The 24,700-nt window shown below is 36.8% G+C and overlaps 1 protein-coding gene across 11 annotated transcripts in view; it reads right to left on the bottom strand.

Annotated features, from left to right (window-relative positions):
• Cntn4 (contactin 4) overlaps window positions 1-24,700 on the bottom strand; it is a 955,384-nt gene that overhangs the window by 150,169 nt on the left and 780,515 nt on the right. For all 11 annotated transcript variants that reach the window (XM_004854222.3, XM_087182038.1, XM_087182036.1 and 8 more), the window contains one exon: window positions 10,263-10,413. In XM_004854222.3, the coding sequence (XP_004854279.2) occupies window positions 10,263-10,413 (151 nt within the window). The remainder of the gene's footprint in view (window positions 1-10,262; window positions 10,414-24,700) is intronic.

Here is a 24,700-nt window from a genome sequence, read left to right as displayed (position 1 = left end):
AAAAGTGTAAGTCACAAAGGACAAATAAAAGACAAAGGAAAACAAAATAAACACAAGAGACTCAGCCAGAATGAAGGGCATGTTATTCAGAAGATGTTTCAATAACCTACATTTCCTGAAACATGCCTGCAGGTGGGGCAGTTTTTCTGAAAGGAGCAGAGAGCAAATATTTTAGCCTTTGTGAACTGAGTAGCCTCTGTGGCAACTAGTCAATCATGCCCTTGTAGTAACAAAGTAGCCATGCATGATTTGTCAATGAATGAGTATGGCTGAGATAAATAAAACTTTATTTGTAGGCAGTAAAATTTGACATTCACATATTTTTCATGTGTCACAAAATGCAGTTTTTCTTTGATTTATTTTTGTATCATTGAAATTTTAAAACAATTCTCATATCGCATACTCTACAGACACAGGTTGACCGTTAGATTTGGCTTACGGTCTGTATAGCTTTAGTCAAGTCCTGGATAAGAGCATTTCAGGTAGAGAGCACATCATGTTCAAAGGCTTTGTGGCAGAGAGAACAAGGCCATTGGAAGAACTGAAAGAAGGTCCACATGGCTCAAGTATTAAGGATGAGAGTGAATGAAGTGAACTGAAAAAGCAGGAATAGCATCTTATTGGTCATGTGACAGTATTGAACTTGAGATCAACAGGAAACCACTAGTATGTTGTCACACCTGGCTGTGCATTGGAATTATCTGGAAAATGTAATAAATGTCCTTATTCCTGGGTCTACCTCAGAATTCCTGAGAAGGCATCTTTGCGGAGTGAGATTATGCCCCTCTGTTGGTTCTGCTGTGGTCAATCTGGCATTGGTTTACAGACCTACATTTGGGAACAACTGAATGATTGCTTTAGGGATACAAAAATTCTCCCCAGGAAAGTCAGCAGATTTTCCAGCTGAGTGCACCAAAAATCATAGCATGTGTTACTTGCGTACAAATGCCAAACTCAACTAAGGACAGGAAACAACTTAAAGGAAGTGGGGAGACCCATGCCAAAATCATTCCCTAACTCTGTCTTAGTCCGCTGTGAAATGCAAGCTTCCCAGTTTCCCATAAAGGGCTTTTCCTCACCTGATTCTAAGAAAATTTCCAGGCTTATCTCTTCCTTTTCAAACATTCTATTTTTCATTCAAGTAGGTTTCTTTCATGCTGTTCTTTATACTGAAATATACCATTATTTCTTTCCCCACCAATCCTTTTCAAGAATCAGATGATCTGATTGGCTGGCGCATTCATTTTATGCAAAAATACTGAGTGTCTATTCCATTCTAGGTACAGTACAAGGAGCAGGGGTACTTATATGCACAGACACAAATGGCATATCTCCTCATCATCCTTTCAGCCTGTTAGGGGAAATGAACACTAATGAATAAAACCTGTAAACATAAAAAAAATTATAACTATAATATGATGAAAGTCTCTGTCCTTTATTGTTTTTCAATTTTTTGGTTCTGGGGATTGAACTCAGGACCTCGTGCTTGCCAGGCAGGCGCTGTGCTGCTGAGCTACATCCCTAGCCCTTTGTCCTTGAAATGACAATAGAAATTGTTTTGTCCCTCTTTTATGTGACCTACAGAGCTGTGATTTAAATTAGGCTATGTCCATAAGGTCAAGTATATCTTGCATAAAGAAGATATGTGACAGATAATTATTCAACTGCATTGGTCAGAGGTGTGATATGGGAAGTTTTATCTCATCGAATATGTGGGTGAAGGTTGGTTCCAAAACCATTTAAGAGGTTCGTATAAGATGATAAGAATTGAAAGCCAGGAAAGGGAAGATGATTATCTGCCAAAGAGAACATTGATATGGGAGACACACCAAAGGATTTTTAAAAATCAAGTGTTGCCTTTAAGTTGGCAAACTAATTTTACATAGTTTCATATAAGAATTCTATATATACATCCTGAGGAATAGCCAATAATATGTCACAAGAATAGGAAAATGGGTCTGGCCAGTCTCGGGTGGCTGCTGCCTGAATTTGGTCATCATCTCAACCCCTGACCAAAATGTAACATGATGAACAACACTGAGGTAGAAGAGCCTGTGGCTGAGGGTAAGTTCATGGAGTCTTCAACAGGACTGTGTCATGAACAAATGTATTGCGACAAACATTTTTAAATGAATCTCCCTAAACTTGTTTGTGACTGCACTTCAGAGGAGTTTAAAGCCATAACTATTTAATTCATGGCTACAGGAGAGACAAGCTAAGGTAATGAGGGCAAGTTCTAGGTCTGGATTTAGGGAGCAGGGTAAACTCTATTTTCATAACTGCACATGCAAAAGTAAAGTGATATAGTACTACCAATAAGCAGGGCAACTGATTCTAGCTAGAGCAATGATGCTCACAATGCTTTGATGTTGTTTTGCCTCCTAGGCAGGATTTCCATTATTATGGAGATGAACTGCCTCTAATTATTGCAATAACATAATTGTTCCCCAGGGCAGAATTCCTAATAACAGCTATATAGCTCTGCAGCAACTGTACGAGATATCCGGAGGGCAGGTTTCTCATTAAGAGCACATATATAGACATTCTGCCTCCAGAAGAGAAACTAAATGCCTGAAGTAATAAACTTTCTTTTCCACACTAGGATTTGATAGGCCTTCTGGGCAAATACCTGCCATCACATTTGCTCTGCCTCCCAGACTTCCAGCATCTTCAGACCTCGGCTTCACACCTTTATACAACATGGAGTTTTGCAGCCCTGTGCTAGGATTTCTTTCCATGTCTTACAAGAATTTCAACTCTTTTAAAGGCCTTTGGGAAGAGAGGCAAATTAGGACCATGATCTAATTTCACCTTGGAGGCAGATGTCAATGTCTCTAGACAAGACACATGAACATGAGTTTTATTCCTATTTGGGTTGAATAGTTTCACAGAATGCTAGACTTGATCTACTTATACTGTGGGCCAGGCAAACTAAATGTATTTCAGTCTGGAACTATATAGCTAAGACCAGGAAAGCTTATACCGTTTTATTGTGTCTTTAAAACAGGTCCATAGTGGCCTAAAGTGGTTTGCCCAAGATAATGTTAAGGGTCTTAAATCAGGAGTCACCTGTGAGTGATATTTGGGTGGACCTCTTAGGAGCATCAAACCCTTCTTCTTGGAACTTTCTTCTCCCTTGGCTTCTGTTTGTTTCATTCTCCTGGTTCTTATCTCATTTTTATTTTTTTTAATTTTTTAATTTTTTTCTTATCTCATTTTTAAAAGTCACTTTCTTCAGTCCTTTCAGCAGGCTCACTGTTTCCACGCATTCAATGTGACTGTTCTTCAGGGTTCCTGTGTATGATCTATAGATGATCTCATTCCTTAAGACTCTCTGGATGAGCTTTTCTATTCCATAGAGTCTTACTTAGTGATGAAGTCTAGCTCTGCATCTCCACCTCTCAACTCAGACCAGTATTTCCAATTCTCTACTAGACACAAGTTCATTGACCACTTACTCCAAATCAGGCAATGTTCTAGAAGAAGTGTTACAGAAAGAACAAGCCACTCAGTGACAACATTCATACTGGAACAGGAAAGCAGAAGAGGTCAGAGTCATACCATGGGATGAAAGCTCACTTTTGCTAACTTGGAAGATACAGGAAGGGGGCACTAAGCTACAGAACAGAGGTGAACTACAGATGCTGGAAAAAGATTCTACCCTAGAGTCTCCAGAAGGAATACAAGTCTGCTGACCTTGATTTTAGCACAAGGAGACACGTTTCAGAGTTCTAACATCTACAATAGTAAGATACTAAATTGGTATTGTTTAAGCCACATGAACATTTATTCACACACACACAATACACACGAGTGTGTGTACATGAACAATTTATGTTCTCATGAAATGTACAACCTGATTGGATGGAGGGGGAATGAAATAAAAAATTTAAAGTGAATATGTAATATGTTGGGTGGGGCAAGTACTATAACAATATAAAGAAGGGACAAAGGATGTGGAGTTTTGCCACTTTAAGTAGGTTAGAGGAAAAAGGTTTCATTGAGAAGGTGACTCTTGAAAGGGAATCTGCATTTGTGTGACACTGCCACTTGCAGGCATCTCAAATTCAACATATTAATATTAACCTCTTTATTTCCCCCCTCAAACTTTTCTTTCTATATAGTGGCAAATGACACTATCTATCAACCCTTTAAGGAATCATTTTCTGTTTTTCATCTTTTTTAATCTTTCTATTTAAAACAGCATTAAGTGTTCTAAATTGTACCCTTGAAGAGCATATAGATTTAAATCTTTCCACTTCACTCTCAGGCACTGATAACATTCAGCTCCTCATGATTGCCATCCTAGGTGGCTGCCTGCAACTGGCCTCTTTGTATCCCTAATCTTGCTCCACTCTGATTCTTGCTCCAAGCTACAGACAAAGCACTCTCTCTGTAGCATGTGCAGGTTGGTGCACTCCCTTGCATAAAATTTTTCAATCTTGTCTGGGTCTTCTGGTTCAAGACTAAACTCTACAGACAAATACAAGGCTTCCATGATCTATTGCTGCCCTACATTTGTGTGCCTTCTCAATATACCATCTTTTTAACATAGCCCTTAGGATTATTGAAAATCTGATGTTATTTTGCTCTTGGGTCCTGGCAGTAGTCTGTGAGCATCTTTAGGGCTGGGGTTATGTCTCCTTTTTCCCCCATCCTTGGTGCCAAGGAGAAGGCGTTGCTTGTGGCAAGCAAACAAGCAATGCTTTGTTTTTTGAAGAAAGTGGAGTTGGCTGGTTAAACAATATTCATGCTCCTGTTCTGAAACCATGCCTGTGACATGGAGGGAGTAGGTTTGAGATTATTTTCTGAAACATTCAGTGGCATATATATACACCTAGTTATTATCCATTACCTTGACATAATGTATTAATTTAATGTCTAAGCAGGAGGATAGTAATTCTCAAGCCTGAGTAGGAATAAGAATCTTTATTTATATAATGTTAACTAGAGTTAACACCTCACTCATTTCTTTTAAATCAGTGGGAAGTAAAGTATTTCCTCTAAGTGAATTTTCTAGACAACTAAACTAACGGGCTTAAGTAGTAGGTTAATTTAAACACACACACACACATACACACACACACACACACACACTAAAGGGAGGTAGTTTTTCTATGATGTATTATACACTTGCTTGCCTTATTAATCTAGGCTCACTGAAGATAATTTTTCCCCTTTAGTGATATCATATGATTAGAGAGATCAAAGAATTATTATCCTTCTCTATGGAGATGAATAAAAATATTTATTCCCTTATTAATGCTGCTTTTAATTCTGGTGACAGGCTTTCAGAAATACATTGAAGGAAATGACCAGGAAGATGATGTCAAACAATGTTCTATGAAGAATATCAGAAACAATTGGGATATTCACAATTGCAAAAGAATTAAAAAGGGACACAAGAGTACACTACCAGTATATAAAGGGAATAGGTGGTGGCAGAAAGGAATTACATTTGTAAATTCAATTCCAGAAAGCAAAGTCAAAGATAAGAGGAAGTTCCAAAGAGTGTAATTTTCTAACCATTAATTATGTCTCTATCATTAGAAGTAACTGGGAAAGATGAAGGTCCAGCCATTGTGCGGATCTCTGTCCTGGAGTAAAGGTAAGATGTCTGGGAATTACTGTAGCATGGGACTTGAGCATCAGTGCTGGTCCTGTGTCCATTCTCGTCTGGTAATGACACCTTCATTTCTTTTGTTCCATTTTCAGCCTATGTGGCTTGAGGTAGGGCTTCCCTTCATGCTTCTGAGAATAAGCACATAACCCAGGTCTGCCTGATAAGTCTATCAGGTGATAGGATCCTCCTTAGATATGAGTGAACCACAGGAGAACAGTGACCAAGGTAGGCTCATTTGATTCCACAACAATCTATTCAGCAACTGTTATGACCTCCTGGAATGAAGGCAAGTGTGTGTGGGCTTGCCAGTAGCCCTCCCACTAGCAGGAGAACAGGGCCTGTTGGAAATGGAGCCAACAGAGCTGAATGGGCTGGTGAGACCCAAGAAGGAAGCCAGAGTTCTGATGGCACTGTGAAGAGCACCTGAGCCCTGACGTGCCTACTGTTGCAATCCATCCTTGGCCTTCCAGAATAAGCAATTCAATTAATTTCCTTTTACAGTAAAGGCAGTTTTGAGTTGAGTTTTTCCTACTTGCAACCCAAAGAGTTCGTCCTGGCTGATGCAGTGGTTATAATTCTCCTTATAATTCTAGATTCTAGTTTTATATAATGATTCTGCTATTTCTTTATTTTGGTATTTTTGTTGTAGCCTAATACCAATCTTATTTGCCTTAAGGGCTTTCTGTCCATAAAGTAAAAGTAAACAAAATAATCAATTTATTCAGTTAGTAGGCTTAATTGCTTAATTCATCCCAATGATTTGAACTGCTTTCATGATGACTAGAGATCTCTCCTGAGGACTAAAATATTTGGGCTTTGTGACAAGTATTCTCTGTTTGAAATGTCTGGCATTGTTTATATTCTGATTGCTAGGCAAAAGTACATGAAGACAAGAAAGGTTTTATGTATATGGATATGCTTCCTATCCAATAACAAAGCTATAAAAATTGTTTGAATTTTTTATACTCTATTCAGATTCTTGGCTTAATACAGGGCACTATGAATGTATACTAAATTTCAAAACAAATATAAAGTAAAATAAGAACATATAAATACATTTTCAAATAACATGCTAACATTTAACTAGTGTTTCTGAGTCGATATCCACTGAGCTAACTATAATATCAACATATGACTAAACAAGACAAAAACTTGAATTCTTAAAATGTTGCATCTTACACTTTGACTGGAAACTCATTTGTAGGCAGTCAATTACTTAAAATTAGAATTAAATATCATTTGATTAGTAGAGTTTGATTAAGTTTCTAAAACACAGAATTTAAGGAGAACATTAAGGATGCTTGAGCTGGGTGTGGTGGCATGCCTGTAGTCCCAGCTATCACAGCTATGAGGTTGGAGTATCACAAATTCAACCCCAATACATGCAACTGAATGAGTTAGCAAGACACTACCTCAAAAAGGGTGTGGGGTGTACTGGGGGTGTAGTTCTGTGCAAAGACCTTGGATGTAATCCAAGTACTGGAAAAGAAGTATGTTTGATCATGAAGTTTTGTTTTGCTGTGTTACACCAGCGTTTTCTACTTAAAAGTTTAGTAACTTTTTATCTAAAGATTAAAGATTTGCCTTTTGATTTTTAAGATTCTATACCTCAAAAGAGAATTAAGGATAACAAAGTAGTATATTAGAAACCATTACTGTACTCTATATAAAGTATCCTTTGTTTTGATCTACATGTCAGTTTGTTCATAAAATATGGATTCTAAAATTTTCACTCATAAATCCCATATATAGTTGTTTTGGTTACTCATCCATGTAATGTTCTTTCTTTATCAGAAAAAAAGGAGAAAAACAGAACTTTGTCTCTGAAAATGAGGAAACAATAACAAAATCTTAATTTACATCCTTTACAGAAATTATGCAATGTTCAACAGTGCTTATGTCTTTCTCAGAAGTTAAAAACCAGTGGCTTTTAGAGTAAACTTGGTCTAGGGATGTATGGTCTATACTGTCTTTGCATTAAATTTTTTTAAAAATTAGCTTCAGACGTTTAAACATTGTCTAGTTGTTCTTGAAACATACAATGAGGAGGTACCAGATCTGGATCTCTATATGGCTGAGGGGCTGGTAGGTATCTTTCTCAGATGGAGCACACAGTGATTTCTCCACCATCCCACTCTATATTACACCTGACTATGTTTTGAATGTATTTGTAACACCAAATTCAGTCTGTCTGGTTAATACATTCTGAGTGAGGCAGAAGGAGGTACAGAGCTGTGAAAGCCCAGCCCCCATGTGGAGAATGAAGTGCTAATATGATAGCTTGAGACTAGCCTCGTGATGCTGGGGTGGAGGCGATAAATGGCAGGAATTGGGTAATGATGGGGAATAGCCTCAGTTTAAATATACTTTCAGCATGAAATAAATATTGAAGCATAATTGAACTCTATTAATCAAATCAAGGGCACAAAGGAAAGAAAAACTGAATAGACATGCTTGAGGTAAGTCAAGTAGTGGAAATAATCAGTTAAATCCATTTCTCTTATAAAATGCTTAATACTATACATTTTGGTCCTTATTTACACTTTCTGTTTATCAGAATGTATATTAGATATTGGGAAATGAGAATAAAATGTTCAAATGGGAAGAGGAAAAAGGGAGTGGGGAGGGGGAAAGGAAAGAAGGAACAAAAAAGAAAATAGAAGAAAAAAATGGAAACAAAGCTTGTGCAAATAAGGAGGGGACGAGGGATTGAAGGGAGGGGAGGGGAATAGGAAAAAAAGTAGAAACAAAATATATCATGTACAGGTACAAATTCCCTACGATGACTATTATCATTATGTATACCTAAAATGTACCAATAAAATTTAAAAAATAAAATGAAATGCTTAATACTGATATACTATTTTCCCACTGGTAATTTAATCACCTTCTAGCAGTGGTTAAGCTATGGCTAGTGTTAAGCATTCATTTATACTGTTCAAAATGTGAGGCTGTCTCTTCTCTGGGCACATCGCAAGATTGTATTTTACTTCTGGGTTGCCAGGCTATGCGACTTGTTTTGGCTCATGCACAGTGAGTGAAAGTGAAGTGTTGGATTTCTAGGCAGAATCTTTAACAGCCCATGCAGGTTTGGCCCCTTTCTTTTTGCAGTGGCAATGTTCCAGAGAGTGCTGCTCCACTAGGTCATCCTTCTAGGCCAGCACAGCCACCGCAGACCAGGGTTGTGGATGCAGTGTGAATGCGAAATTGCCTTTTACTGTTGAAGGCCACAGTGCTTTGTTTATTAATGTAGCAGAGTTTAGCCTCTCCTACTTGAGCTATAAAAATTATATATATTCACTCATTTTCAGTTTCTGATATGTCTGTCAATCACCCATATTATTGTATACTTGAATCATCTTAAAACCAAAACTTTTAAAATGTAGCCTCATTAAAAGCAATGCCTATGGGACATACTAATTATATTTCAATTATGTTCAAAGTAAATAGGTAACTATTAAAAGTAATGTCACATACCACATTTTGGGAAACACTGAAGTAAAATAGGAAATGAACCTGATGTTAAAGGCTGTAAAATAAGAAATCATGCTCTCAGTCTCCAAGCTTTTCTCCAAGTTTGAAGCAATACTCCTTCCTTGATATACTCAGAATCAGAAAGGGATATATATTATGAGTTTAATACATGTGTGAATACACCATCTATAAACCATATCAGGTTTGTTTACGAAAATCATTAAAAAGGACAACATCATCAGCGCAATGATCTAACTTGTATATGCAAATTAAAGGTGTACAGGTGTAAAGGGTAGATACACACACGTTTTTTACAGGTTTGCTTATTGCATCCTTGAGTACTTGACCTTTAGCATCAATTAAAATCATTATGTATACAGCTGGTAAATCTTGTCTTGTGGTGACAAACATAGACTCATGCATAATTACCATTTTCCAACAGATTGAACAGATTACAAAAATGGATAGGAGACATTTTATAGGGGTGACAGCCAAGAAAAGGTCTTAAAGATGTGTGCCATTTTGTACAATCTGATATAAAACTTCAAGTAACCCACACATATTTACATTGTCTGAACAACAAGCTCTCTAGAAGTAATTTTTTGTTTAATAGGAAATACAAGTGAAGTGTTCAGATATTAGGAAAAAGTAGTGTTCAATAGATGTAATTAAAAAAATGAAAACTCAAGCAGAATAATCTGGTATATGCAGAATAAATTTTGAAATTAGAGGTAGCTATAACCTCAAAAAAAGGGGAGAGTAGCAGGAGACATATGACTATTGCAAAATATTTGAAGAGTTGTCATAACAAAGAAGAACTGGACTTCTTTGTGTATGCCAGAGGAGGTAGGATAGAGAAAAATGGGCAAATCTATAATGAAATGTGGCTAAAATTAAGGACAACATTTCCAGCTGCTCATTTTCAAGCAACTCTAATAGTCTACACAGGTATCATGTCCTTGCTATCTACAGGGGCACTTTGCAGAATCCTAATACTGAGAAGAAACATGAGGACCAATAATTTACCACTCCCTTTACAGAACTTCAAGTCCTTGATTAATATTTGGTCCAGGAGTAGCAAGTAGTAAAATCCTTCTCCATTTTACTAATAGATCAACAAATTATTGCAGCTTAACTAAACATTAAGAATATTTCAAGATAATACCTTTCATTTTCTCTTAATAGGTCCCTTCCTTTCTTCCAGGTGTAGACAGGTTTTGGAGAAGCTTTTGGTTTACACTCAATAACAACTTCACCTCCCACTTTGACAAGAGTTAATCTTTTCAAGAGAGTTCTTGAGAAATCTGGACCTGCAGCTAGAAGACAATATAGAAAATAAAATAATGAGGTATTTTTCAAGAAAAAAAATATGTAATCATTTTTTCGTGTGTGTTTCTTCCTGTAATGCACTTCTTGTCACCTTGACCATCAAAGACAGAAAGCTAAATTTGTTTTACAATACAGTGCATATCACCATAAGTTTTGATTTGTTAAATAATCTATAATTTTATATATTAAAAGACATCAGTTATACACATATAGCTTGATGAATTGGTATACTCTACCATGAAGATCAAAATATGGAATATTCTCATCACTCTGCTGAGGATTCTTTTAAAAAATATTATTAGATGTTCAAGTACACAAAAATTTTAAAGTTTCATAATACAAAAGGGAAAGAAACAAAACATGAAAATCTATGAGGCATTTGTTTTCCTGATTGTACAGACTACAACATGCCCACTCTAATACAGTCACTGCTTCTGCTCTGTCCCCTCACACGCTGTGTGTGGGTGGCCATTAGAAAGTGTTCTCAAATATCTATATCATCATTCTCTGTGAGCTTCTCCTTAACAAGGGCTTCTTTTAACTTTTGACTACTAGAGCCTAATTCAGTGCTTGTTCCATTTAGGAGAAATGGTGACTTGCTGTTGGAGCATAGATGTTTCTAAAACATTAGTACATGTTCACCACTACCTAAAAAAAAAATAACCCACTCACTTTGATACCAGCTATTATAGTTACACTGAAGTAATATTAAAGAATAACTGTTTTGCTAAAAATTGATATACTAAATCTGTACCCTCACGGGAATAAATCAAATAAAAATTGCCCTTGTGAAAAAAAAATCTCTATTTTCTTCTGAATTAACTGAAACATGTGAGGAGGGATTTTGGAATGAGTGGATTTAAAAATTCTACCTCCCTGCATTTTGATCTGCATTTTGGAATTTAAGATTTTAAATCATGCTGAATATAAGAATTTAAATTCAAACCACAAATTTCTTAAATGAGGACTGGGCATGAGTGTGTGTGTGTATATGGGTGGGAGGTATAGGCCAATTTCTTAAATGTACCCAAACCATAAGCTGGTGATTTTAAAAAAATAAAATGTCAGTGGAAGCAAGTTAAATCTTTATTAAGTGCTTTTGTGATAGAAATATTTTCAGTAATGGCCTAGAAACAAATTAAGATGAGAAGGTTACTTTTTAATGGGGTGATGCAATGTACATATCGGGTTGGTATTACTATGTGAATAAATCTAGCAGGCAACTGATATTACTGTATGTATCTTGGATTTATGAGAGGGAACCATAACCCACATAGTAATTCTATAGTGATAAATGCAATTAGTAAGTAGAGTACAGCTACAGATAGTTCTGCTACAGAGAAATGCAATCCTAGTGTGATCTGCAAAATCACATAATAAAAACAACAGGGCTTGTGAAAAAGGTGAAAAACTACTCAATAGTTATATATTAAGAACACTAACAACAATAATCATTCTAGTAAATATCAAGCAAGAGTCAATATAAAGGATCATTAAAAAGACAACTTACCTTTTTCAGAGAAGTACTACAAAGCAAACGGTGTGACTTTGTGTGTGAAAATAGTTTGATGGAAGAAAGACTCAAGACTGCTAAGCCAAGAAATAAGTGCAAATCACAGAACAATCGAAAATTATGCAACAGGCATTGCTACACTAATGCACATGGCCAGACTGTGCCACACAGAAGACTGTGGGGTGAATGGATAATTACAGGAGTAGCTATGTTGATACTGTGTTTGTAGGCTGTGTCTCTCTGAAACACATCAATAAATCTAGTATCAATGTTATAGTGACATCATTCTCCCACTTACCAATCCCATATGAGCCAATTTATGTCACTGCAAAGTGTTTTAGCAGGACAGATTCCTTCTTATTTTAGATAAGCATACAAATTTACACAAAAATGTAAAGAAAAAAGTCAGATCTTCTGGAAGATTTTTTAAAGGATATTTTTTGAGATAGAGTTACAAATCTTTCTCATATAAAAATTTCTTCTTACAACTACATCTTTCTACACATGTATTTTTATCACTCTAGGCAGATATTTTTTATGTTCAGGAGGAATTCTGCTGTTGCATTTGAAATGAGTTTATATAAATCAAACTGTGCACAACACATGGATGTATTTGTCAAAAAACTATAGTATTGCTCTTAGAGGATTTGAAATAGCATGACATCAGACCTACAGATGGCAAAAACATCTAGTTTAAGAGATTTATTACAGATACTTATGTACATACTACTTTTCAGATATCTTAGATATGACTAATTTAAACATATTCACTAATAAAAATGGAATTATCAATCAAATCTTTTTTTGTCTGTTTCTCAGTTTGCTTAATTTGTGTCTGGTATTACCTACTGTGATAGTTAATTTGTGTCAACTTGAGTAAACAACGCCCAATTAAATTGGATCAACATAGTTCCGGGTCTGGAAGATCCACCGTAGGGAAGATTGTTGCCAGATGGTATAAAAGGGAAATGAAGAAGGAAAGATGGCTTCTATTTCTTCCAAGGAGCTCCAGTCTTCGTCTTCACCTTGGATGTCATCTTCAGCCTTCCAGCGCAGACCCTTTGGCCCCCTGATACAGATTCACATGGGTCACTACAATGGGATCCAGGCCTTCGACTGGATCCTTTGGATCTCCAGCACACAGACAGCCCTTTTGTATTCCTCCACACCTGACTTGGTGGGGAATCACCGTGTAAGCCAATCTTATAAATTCTTATATATTTATATATCTTCCATTAAATCTGTTTCTCTAGTAAGCACTGACTGATACACCTACCTTTAAAATCTACCAGTTGTCAACATAAGCTGCAATTCCTTCTAGGGCAAAATTATCAGAACATCATCAATTTTTGAATAAACTCATTAATGGGTTTCTTCATACTCTGACATTTTGTGACCACTTTTTGCTTACAGGGTAATGTTTTTTCTTAATGGTACTTTGTATTTATTCTGGTCTCTAAACATTGGTTCAGAAGAGACTCAGAGGAAGGGCAAAATGGGACTATTGTTTGATATTCAGAGAGAACGCAATTTTAAGTTATTGGTAGTGTCTTCATATAGCAATATTAGAATGTAACTCTTGCTTGTACTTTAAAAATTAGTGTATCTAAAAGATGAAAGCAGTATGCTTTCCAAAATTCAGAAATGACAAAACCAATGATCAAATTATTCACATAAGTCCAAGAAGAGCTCAGATCCTGGGAGATCTTCATTTGCTAAATCTAATATCCAAAAAAGGGTAATATTTCTCATGTGAGCTACTAGAGGGCACCACTCCCTCAGTGTTGGAATGAAACATGCTATGGGATTCTTCTATATGGTAAATGCAACTGTTTACTACTTAACAGTGGCCTTCATTATGCTCACTTAAAAATTATCTAGAGAAGCACTCCACTGTGAGAAGCCCTCTATGTAATTCACAGCCATTTGTTTTTTATTAATGAAATGACTCTGGGTCACATGTCAAGAGTATCTTAAGTGGCCAATAGAACGCTTGAAAAACAGAAGTTCTCTCTGTGCTTGAATTAGTGTCCTTTCTCAAAACAGAGAGTAGAACGTTAACTTCTTAACTGGATATGCAGTGGCAGTTCCATTTGGATATGACAAGGGCATGATGTTTTACTATGTTACTAAAGAGAAAAAGATAATCATGCATGCCTGTTCTATCAAAGTTGCTCTTTGGAAACACCACTGGGAACACAGCCAGTTAATGGAGACTATTAAAGCAGGCCCTTTTAGAAGTTCACAATTTCATATTACTGTAACTTTTATCTATTATTTTGAACCATTACCTCATCGTTCCATCAAAATAAACCTAGAGTAAATGCATTAATTCAAATTTTTCCACCACTGAGGAGGCAGTGCTGCTATCAGATTGAAAGACTCAAATTTCTCCTGGTTGGCCAGGTAACTATTTAGAAGGTAGGCTATGGTGATAATTCTTAGTCTCTGGGTCCATTATTTTAGAATGACTGATTCAAAAGTCTGGTCTCCTTGTTCAGGAATGACGTATTCAAGGAAACACTCAACAAAACTCTGGGACAGTTTCTTCCTTCCAATGTCAGCATGATGCACTGCTCCTAATGTCCCTAATACCCATTTGCTACTTGTTTTGGTCTAATTACTGAGAAAAATAAATATCCTATATTATGTAACCTTTTAGAATTTTTTTCCCACTGAGCATAGTGGTTTTGAGATACATCCAAGTGGTTTTGTGTATCAACAGTTCCTTTTTATTGCTGAGTAGTACATTGTGGTGTGGATAAGAAATGCCTCTTTAATGTTGGCATTGGAGGCTCTACAATAACTGCCAAATAGTTTTGAGAACAGGCACCATTTCAAGATCTCTCAATGCTTTCTCTGCCAACAAGAAGAATCAGGCATAGACTTTTTTCCTTTTTATGAAAAGTTTGAAAATCCAAAAATTAATTATGTAAACATGGCAGGAATTCTTATTCCAAGAAAAACATTTAAAGCCTTTTTAGAACATCAATTTCTATGTGGTAATTAACATGATTATTAAAAATCTTATATAATGCTTTAAGTATAGATTCAGTTGTTAAATGCTTGTTAGCCCCCTTTGACCTATTTATATAAAAAGAATAAGTACGTGTTTTTAAAAAACCTGTGATGACACTGACCCTGTATCAGTCCAAATTAGTGATATTTCATTGCATTTGGCACAGGGTCCTAAACCCTTATACAAATACACATCCTTGGTTAGACAAGAAGTGTATATTACTGCAATGTCATATTTAATATGAATAACTTGTTATGTGAAAGAACTGTTGGATAAATGAATAGAAAAGAGTCACCAGAATGGAACAGTGAGAACCCTAAAAATATAACGCTTGAAAAATGGTGGCTCTTGTTAATTTGCTTTTATTAGACCATGAGTTTCTTTTAGGAGGCAATATGTATGTATCATCCCTTAGACACAGCACACTGCTTAAACAAAGTAGATATTTAATCAATATTAATTGAATTTATGTCTGTTGCAGGAGAGAAGTCAAGGATTCAGTTTAAAGCAGGAAGTTTCTTTCTTATGATGCTTCACGAGAATAGCACATTCCTTTCTTTCTTGCAAGCAGTGTTGTAAATGGCTTCTTGCAAAGGACACTCTGGCCTCTCTGGAGTTTGACCTCTGTTATGGTTTAGGTCTAGGACGTCCCCCTAAAATCTCTTGTATTCAGAGGTAAGTGGATCATGACAAGGGAATAGCTAACTTGGTGTTAGGAGGTGGGGCCTGATCGGAGGTTGGTCACTGGTAACATGACCTGGAAGGTTGTGTCTCCATCCCCAGCTACCTCCTTCACTCCCTTCTTCCTGGCCACCATGATGTGACCAGTTTTCCTCTGCTATGCCCCTCTGCCACCTTGCTTCTGCCTTGAAGCCAGCTGATCAATGACCATAATCGTGAGCCAAAATAAACCTCTCCTCCTTTAAGTTATGGGCTTCAGCTATTGAGTCTCAGAGACAGGAAAGTGACTAAGAATGATTTTAGCCCCAGACAAGTGGAAACATTGTCATTATTATATCAGAGCATACAGTTTTAGAAGCTTTTGGAACTGGTCTGCAGGACGTTTGGGAAAGTTTGGAGATGACAGCTGGAGAAACCATAGAATGCTTTCAGTCAAGCTTGATGGGAGATTCTAGCTGGAGCTCAGAAAACTAAAATATTGATATAAATGTAGACAGTAAAGGCCAGATTAAGGAGGTTTTCATCAGGAATAGGAGTACACTGGCAGTTGAATTCAAGACTATGTGTGTTATACTCTGACAGAAAATTTGTCTACATTTTGGTTCTGTCCTGAGACTTTGTGGAAGACAGAAATTAAAGGCAGTGGACTAAGTAATCTGGTAGAGAAAATTTCAAGACTGCCCAATATTCATGCTTTGGCATGAGTACTGTTTGCTGCTTTTAGCCATAGTTACAGTGAGAATCAGAAGCAAAAATTAGAGCTGAAAGAACAAAATGTTTTTAGTTTCAGGAGAAAAGAAGAGCCTGCAAAGTTGGAGTCATGGAGCGCGTGATTGCTTAAAAGATTAGCATAAAAAATAAGCCAACTACTTTGCATCAGAACAATAGGAAAGATCCCTTGAGGGCATCTCAAGAAATATAAAGAACCCACCCTTTACAGGCTCAAAAGAGCATATGTGAAAGATTGCTCTGAGAAGAGAACTCCAGGGAACCCTGCTCATTCAGAGCCAAGAAAGAAAACATTTCCTGGAGTGCAACCATCCAGGCACTCCGAGGCCTTCTCAGCTGTGGTGTAAGAGGGTCTGGCTATTGCTTGAGATGGCAGGGACCTCTGTATTATCCACCTGATGCTGGCTTTATGGGCATGCAGAATGCAAGAGTTGTCGGGTCAGTGGGGCTTCTATTCAGATTTCAGAAGAAAGCCTTGGAGGCCATCTAGTGTTGTCTCTGAGAGGACAGGATGTGAAGCTATGAGTGCAGCCAAAAGTACAATGGAGACCACATGAATTTGGAGACATCAGGAAGATGGAACATCTGCAGAGAAAAGCTAAAAGCCATAAGGAAAACCATCCCAATAAAGGCTTGCAAGGAGCAATGCTGCAGGGGCAGGACAGAGTAAGCCCTTTGAGCTCATGTCTCAACTGGACCTAAGTGCTGAACATAGAACTACAGAATTTAAATCTTGCTATGCTGGGTTTTTATTTTGCTTGGGTCCCATTCCCTCCTTTTATCCCCCTATTTTTCCCTTTTGGAATGGGAATATTTACCCTGTGCCATTGCATGTCAAAAGTGTTTAACTTTCTATTTATTTATGTATTTATGTATTTATGTATTTATGTATTTATTTTTACAGAAGCTCACAGGTAAGAGTTTGCCTTGAGTCTCAAAGATTTTGGACTTGGACTTTTCAGCACTGCTGAAACTGTTAGGACTTTGGCAACTCTCAGACTATTTTCATTTTTCATAAAGAGATGCACATTTTCAAGTCTTTGGGTGGCTAAGGTAAAAATGCTATCGTTTAAATCTAGGATGTCCCCCAAAAGTCTCATGTGTTCAGAGGTGGGGCTTTTGGAAGGTGACTGGATCATAGGGGTGCTATAGCTGACTTGCTATTAGGAGGTGTGGCCTGGTTGGAGGCAGGTCACTGGTGGCATGACCTGAAAGGTTGTATTTCCCTTCACAGATCCTCCTTTTGCTTTTTGCCTCCTGGCCACCATGACGTGGACAGCTTTCCTCCACCCAAGCCTTTCCACTATGCTGTTTCTACCTTGGAACTGACCAGGGACTGTAACCATAAGTCAAAACAAACTTCTCCTCCTTTAAGTTGTGGGTGTCAGGTACTGAATCTCAGTCAAGGGAAAATGACCAAAACAACCTCAGTCTCAGGAAGCAGAACTACCCAAGAATTAGCATCTGGTTTGTGTATACCATTAAATCACTTGAACTGGTATGACAGTAGATGTTTATGAACCATCTCTTTAAACAAAATCAAATAAAGCACCAAAGAACTAGCCAATTTCTGTGGTATAAGTAATCACTCCTGGCCAATTTCCAGCTACCATTATGAGGTCCTTGGATGCCAAGTTGAGAAGAGAGATGTAGAATCAGCTCCTGTCAGTGTGAGCTAGGTCCAGTATGTTATTGTTTTCTGTCACTTTCCCCAAACTATGCATTTAGGAGAAAGCAACTGGGCAAGCTCAGTGTCCCTCAAATTTGTGTTTTACTCAGTAGAGGTATCATGGTCTCTTCTTTTTCTCTAGGTGCTCCTAACAACAGATCCAGTGTTGAAAAGAAAAGAACGTGAATTCCTTTCTAAAGTAGTACCTCAGTTCACATACTTGATTCTTTCCTTGCACAAGAACCAAATCAAATTCAGTGTTGATTTTATGGAGAAATTTGATTTGGTTAGCATCCAGTTTGGTTTGCAACCAGAATCGTGGAGAGAATTGAGTTCATGAACTAAGGTACCACCACATTTCCTTTGGGGGGTTGGCTTTATTCAAACAGTCTGCTTCCTGGACTTGGTGAATCAAGGTATCACAGAGCTTTAAGGGCTTCAGTTAACTGTGCCCTGCCCTAGACATGCAGGATCAAGAGAACATACTGCAATGTATAGGTCCTATATTTATGTAATGCAGAAGTGAGGATCTTTCCATTATTATGCTCCTTTAATAAGATGTCAGACACAAGTTTTGTAGGCAAAGAGAGTACATATTTGCATTTGTGCTATACTTATTTTCAACCATGTTCAAAAGACTTCAGTAAAAGCAACAGGACTTACTGTAAGTACAAATGAATTTCTCTAGAAGCCTAGAGGAACCATGGTCTTTTCATGTGGGTGGAGGGGGGGAAGGCTACAATGTTGTTGGTGTAAATACTATATTTCCATTAAAAATTATCTCATATGACTGATAAGAGTTTTTGTTAATCTAGGTTCATGTGTATTTTTGAAAAATTTAACAATGAGCACATGGATAAACTGGACAGAGGATGGTGGTATGAACAGAACAGCACTGTCCTGCTTCCAATCCTTACCTCTTTTGGTAAGTTAGAAATCTATTCAATGTGATGGTTTAATTAGGGGATCTGGAAAGCAGAGTGTAGACTCTGGAACCTCAATGTAAGTGATCATAAGATTCACCGGGTGAAGGTTGGTAAATGCACACATTCCTGAACTCTACCACCGTGAGGACAACCTAGGAATTCTGCAATTTAAAAATTTTGTCACTGAAAATGTTCGAGCAGAAGCTTTGGTATCAAGTTTGAGCTCATTAGACATGCAGAATCTAAGGTCTTACCTTGGACCTATAATTAAAATCTCATTTTAACAAGGTCCCCAAGTAATGTTTATGGATATAAAAGGTTGAAAAGCACTGGTAATTCTTTTCTATTGTGTTAAGGAGCACATAACATAAAATCTGCCGCCTTAACCATTTTTAAGTATATACATATTTTTTTGTTTGTTTGGTACTGGGGATTGAACTCAGGACCTTGCGCTTGTGAATCAGGCAGTGGAACCACTGAGCCAAATCCCCAGCCCTTAAGTATATATCAATATTAGTTATAGGGATAGTGTTATGAAACAGATCTCTAGGACTTTTTTATTTTATAAAATTGAAATTTTATATCCATTAACAATTTCTCATTTCCCTCTCATCTTTCCCCAATCCTGGTAGCTACATTCTGCTTTCTGTTATTATGAGTTCAATTACTATAGGTATTGCACATAAGTGGAATTATGCAGTATTTGTCTTTTTTGTGACGGGCTTATTTCACTTAATATAAAGTCCTCAAGATTCATGCACTTCATGGTGCATAACAAGATTTCCTTCCTTTTAAGGCTATAATGCTCTAATGTTAAGTATATAGATATTTATAATTGTTATGCCTTCCTGATGAGTTGACCAATCTATCATTATTTTTCAATCAATGTTCTTTTTTGTCCCTCATAACAGTTTTTGCCTTAAAGGTCACTTTGTATGGTATAAATACAGCCATCCTTGTCCTGTTTCGGTTCTGGTTCACATGAGTACATATTTCTATTTTCACTTTCAGTTTATATGTGTCTTTAGATTTTAGTTTCTTCTATATAGCAAATAGTTGAATCTTGTTTTCTTTTTTTTTTAACTCATTAATTTTATTAGTATATTTTAGGTATACAATATGATGACATTCATCACTGGGGATTTGTACCTTTACGTGATATATCTTGGTTTTTATTCTTTTCCTCATTCCCCTGCCCTCCCTTCAACCCCTCCACTCCTCTCTATTTAAAAACTTTGTTTCTATTTTTTCCTTTTCTCATATTTTTCCTTTCACTTCTTTCCTTTCCCCTACCCCTCCCACGTCCCCCCCCCCCCCGCTTTTTTTCTTTCTTTCTCTTTTTGGTAATCCATTCAGCCAAGCTCTCATTTAGTTTAGTATTTAATCATTTTGATATTTAAAACCATTATTGATAGAGAAGAAATTAAAATTACCATTTTGTCAACTGTTTTGTTTGTCTTGTAGCTTTTTTTTAATCCTTCCTCTCCATTCTTTCATGCTTCTTTGATTGTTTTTTTTTGTGTGTTACACTTTCATTCCATTTTATTTCCCTTTGTATATGTTCTGTATATATTTGTGGTTACTATTAAAATTATATAACATATCTTAAAAGTTATGATGATTTATTTCAAACTGATAACTTTTCAAAAAGTAATTTTATTGGTACACCATAGATATTCATAATGATCACAGCGATCACAGGGAATTTGTACCTGCACATAATAAACCTTGATTCTTCCTTTGTCTCCAATCCTCTCCCCTCCATTCAACTCCTCTTCCCCTCCTTATTTACAAAAGATTTGTTTCCATTTTGCTTCTATTCTTTTTTTCTTTTCACTTCCTTCCTTTCCCCTTTCCCTCTTCCTTATTCCTCTTTCCATTTGAACATTTTCTTCCTATTTCATAATATCTATTACAGTTGTGTGATACATTTTGTTCTTTTATTTACCCTTTCAGTTTCTCCCACCAAAGAAACAATGTGATATTTAAACATGTGTGTTAGATTTATTTCACTTAAGAGTATAGTCTCAAGGTCCATTTACCTAGAAATGTCTCAAGTTTATACTTCTTTATGGCAGAGTAGTACTCCATTGTATTAAAAAAACACATCTTTATTCATTCATTGGTTAATGGGCATTTGGGCTGTTTGTAAAATTTCGCTATTACAAACTGTGCTGCTATAAACATGGGTGTGGATGTATGGCTGTGATATGATGCTTTTAATTCTTTCAGGAAGATACCAAGAAGGGGAATATCTGGGTCAAATGGAACCTCTAGTTTTACTTTTTTGAGGAATCTCCACACTGATTTCCACAGTGGTTGAACCAGTCTACATTCCCATCAGCAGTGGAGAAGTGTTCCTTTTTCCCCATAGCCCTACCAGCATTTGTTATTAGTTGATGTCTTGATAATAGCCACACTTTCTTGAGTGAGATGGAATCTCAGTGTGGTTTTAATTTGCATCTCTCAAATGACCAGTGTTGTTGAACATTTTTTCATATATTTATTTGCCGTTTGTATTACTTCATCAGAGAAGTGTCTATTCATTTCAGATGCACATTTTTGGACTAAATCTTTAAATCTGGGAGGTCTGATTTTTTGAGTTCTTTATATATTCTAGATATTAGTCCTATGTCTGAGGAACAGCTGGCAAAATTTTTTTTCCCATTCTGTGGGTTGTCTTTTCAGCCTGTTGGTGGGTTCTTTTGCTGTACAAAAGCTTTTTAATAAGATGAGATCTCAGTTGTTGATTTTTGTGATATTTCCTGTGCAATCAGGGTTTTGTTCACAAAGTCTTTGCCTATACCTTTGTTTTCAAGAGTTCTACCTATTCTGTCTTTCAGCAGATTTAGTGTTTCTGTTTTAGATATTTGATACATTTTGATTTTAGTTTAGTGCATGGTGAGAGATATGGGTCTGGTTTTAATTTTTAACATGAGAAAAGCCAGTTTTTCCAGCACCATTTATTCAAGAGGCTATCTTTCTTCTGGTGAAGGGATTTGGCTCCTTTGTCAAAGATAAGGTGGCTTAGTGTGTTTGGAGTCTGTCTTAGTCACTTTCCTCTCACTGGTGAGACAAAATACCAAATACTCAAAGTTAAAAGGGGAAAGGTTTATTTAGCTCACAGTTTGTAGATGTTTCAGTCTATAATCACCTGGTTCCAAGGCAGGGTGGCATGGCAGACAGGCATAGTAGAGGAGAAACAGTTCATGGCAGGCAGAACATAGTAAAGCAAGCAAACAAAGATCAACCACAGCTGTTTCTGTCCCTTATATCTTACCCAGACTACTTAAGGTATATAAATCTTAGTGCCCTTGATCCTAGCATTGCATGAATCAATTCCAGCACCACACACTCTAGATCCAGCCACCTCTGAAAAAGCCCCTTATTACCAGATGAAGCTTTGGGGAGACATCTAAACACAAACCATTCAGAGTTTTCCTGCATCTTCTAATCTGTTTCATTGATCCTTGGGTCTGTTTTTTAACTTTTTTTTTCTTTTGCCAATACTATGCTATTTTTAATCACAGTAGTTTTGTGGTATAATTTCAAGTCAGGTATTATGATGTTCCCTGCCTTGCCTTGGTTGGCTAGAATTGCTTTTGCTATTCTAGGTCTCTTTTAGATCCTAATGAGTTTTAGGATGGTTTTCTCTAATTCTGTGAGGTATGCTATTGGTATTTTGATTGGATTGCATTAAATCTGTATAACAATTTTGAAAGTATACCTATTCTCACTATATTGCTTCTTCCTACCTAAGAACATTTTTCTGGTATCCTTTCCATTTTCTGATATCCTCCTTGACCTCCTATTTCACAGTACTGTACTTCTGAATGTAAAATGTCTTTTATTTCTTTTGTTAGATTGATTCCTAAGTATTTCATTTTTTTGAGGGATGCTATTATGAAAAGCGTGGTTTCCATAATTTCTCTCTCACTGAGTTATTTGTGTACAAGGATGCTATTGATTTTTTAGGGATGGCTTTGTGTCCAACAATGCTACTGAATTTGGTTATTAAGGAAGTCTTTTGGTGGAGCTTTTGGGGTCTTCTATGTAAAGTAATATGTCATCAGCAAATAATGATAATTTAACTTCTTTTTATCCTATCCTTATTCCTTTTATTTCCTTCTCTTGTCTGACTGCTATGGCTAATGTTTCCAGAACTATATTGAATAAGAGTGGTGACAGTGGACATCCTTGTCTTGTTCTTTTTGGGGGTGAAAACTTTCAGTTTTTGACACTTTGATGTTGGCTCTTGGTTTGTTATAGACAACTTTTATCAGATTAACATAAAAACCAGCTATTCCAATTTAGTGTAGGGTTTTTTCTTTATCATAAATAGATATTGGACTTTCTCCAGTGCTTTTTCTGCATCTATTTAGATGATCTTGTGGTTTTTGCTCTTGGATTTGTTGATATGATATATTACATTTATTGATTTGTGTATGTAGAACCATCCTGCATCCCTGGGATGACTCCTACTTGGTCATGGTGTATGACCTTGATGATTTGCTGCATTCTGTTTGCCAGTATCTTATTGAATATTTTTGCATCTATGTTCATTAGGGAGATTGGTTCTCTTTTTTGGTTGGATCTTTCTCTGCTTTTGGTATCAGTGTAATGCTTGTTTTCAGTAATGAGTTTGGGAGTATTGCTTTCCTTTCAATTTTATCACACAATTTTTTTGGGGGGTACGGGGGTAAGTTGTATCAATAAAAACCTCTATTACTCTATGACAGGTCCCCCAAGTGGAACCCTTGCCCAAGCAGACCTGCTACCCATATCCACAGAGCATAGCAATAACAGGAAGCCAGCAGCCACCCCACTTAGCTACAAGAAAGCTGATTCTATGAAAAACCAAGAGACTTGCTGTACCCACTGCCGCCCTGCTGGTCCTACCACTGCCCTGTTTATCAGCCAGCCCCAGGCCCATCACCCATAGGACTAAATTTTCCACCCTCTCAACCAGTGCCCCCTCCCCTACCTAGACTCCCCCATATCAACTGTGTGCATCTTCCTCAGTGCCAATGGCCTTTTCACCCCTGGCCCGTCTACATGCAGATGGCAATAAACTCATTGCATGTTGTTTAGATTTTGTCTGCCTTGTTGGTCTTAATTGTGCCTCAGTCTGACCTTACACTCTACATCCTGTCCACTACTAATTTACATTATTGACACAAATTACCTCTTTTTGTACTGTGCATTTGTTAACATTGATTTATAATTGTATTTCATGCTTTTGTTCTTTATATTTTGTGCCAGATTTAAAAGTGATTTCTGTGCTGAGCATCGTGGCACATGCTTATAATTCCAGCACTTGGGAGGCTGAGGCAGGAGCACTGCCGCAAGTTTGAGACCAGGTACATAACCCCCACAAAAGTGATTTTTACATGTGTAATACCACAAGATTCTATATTTTAGTTTTTATTTACAAGATTTTATATTTGTGTTTTTATTTACATGGGAGTTTCACTAAGATTTTCATGGGATTTTAGGTTGTGTTTCATGTTAATGTGTTGGATTTCTCTTGCTCTCTGTTTCTTTCTCTTTTTCTTTTTCTCTTTCTCTTTCTTTTAGGGCAGGTCTAGTGACAATGAAATCCCTCTGATTTTGTTGGGAAACCCTTAATTTCTCTTTCATTTTTGAAGGAAAGTTTTGCCTGATACTGCATTTTTGGTTGGAAGTTTTTTCTTTCAGCATGTTGAATTTATCATCCTACCCCACTCTAGCCTCCAAA

This window comes from Heterocephalus glaber, unplaced genomic scaffold, assembly GCF_053883595.1.
Source record: "Heterocephalus glaber isolate CG9 unplaced genomic scaffold, H.glaber_assembly_v1.0 deba00001472, whole genome shotgun sequence".
Taxonomy (NCBI): domain Eukaryota; kingdom Metazoa; phylum Chordata; class Mammalia; order Rodentia; family Bathyergidae; genus Heterocephalus; species Heterocephalus glaber.
This window is presented reverse-complemented; position numbering and strand designations above follow the sequence as displayed.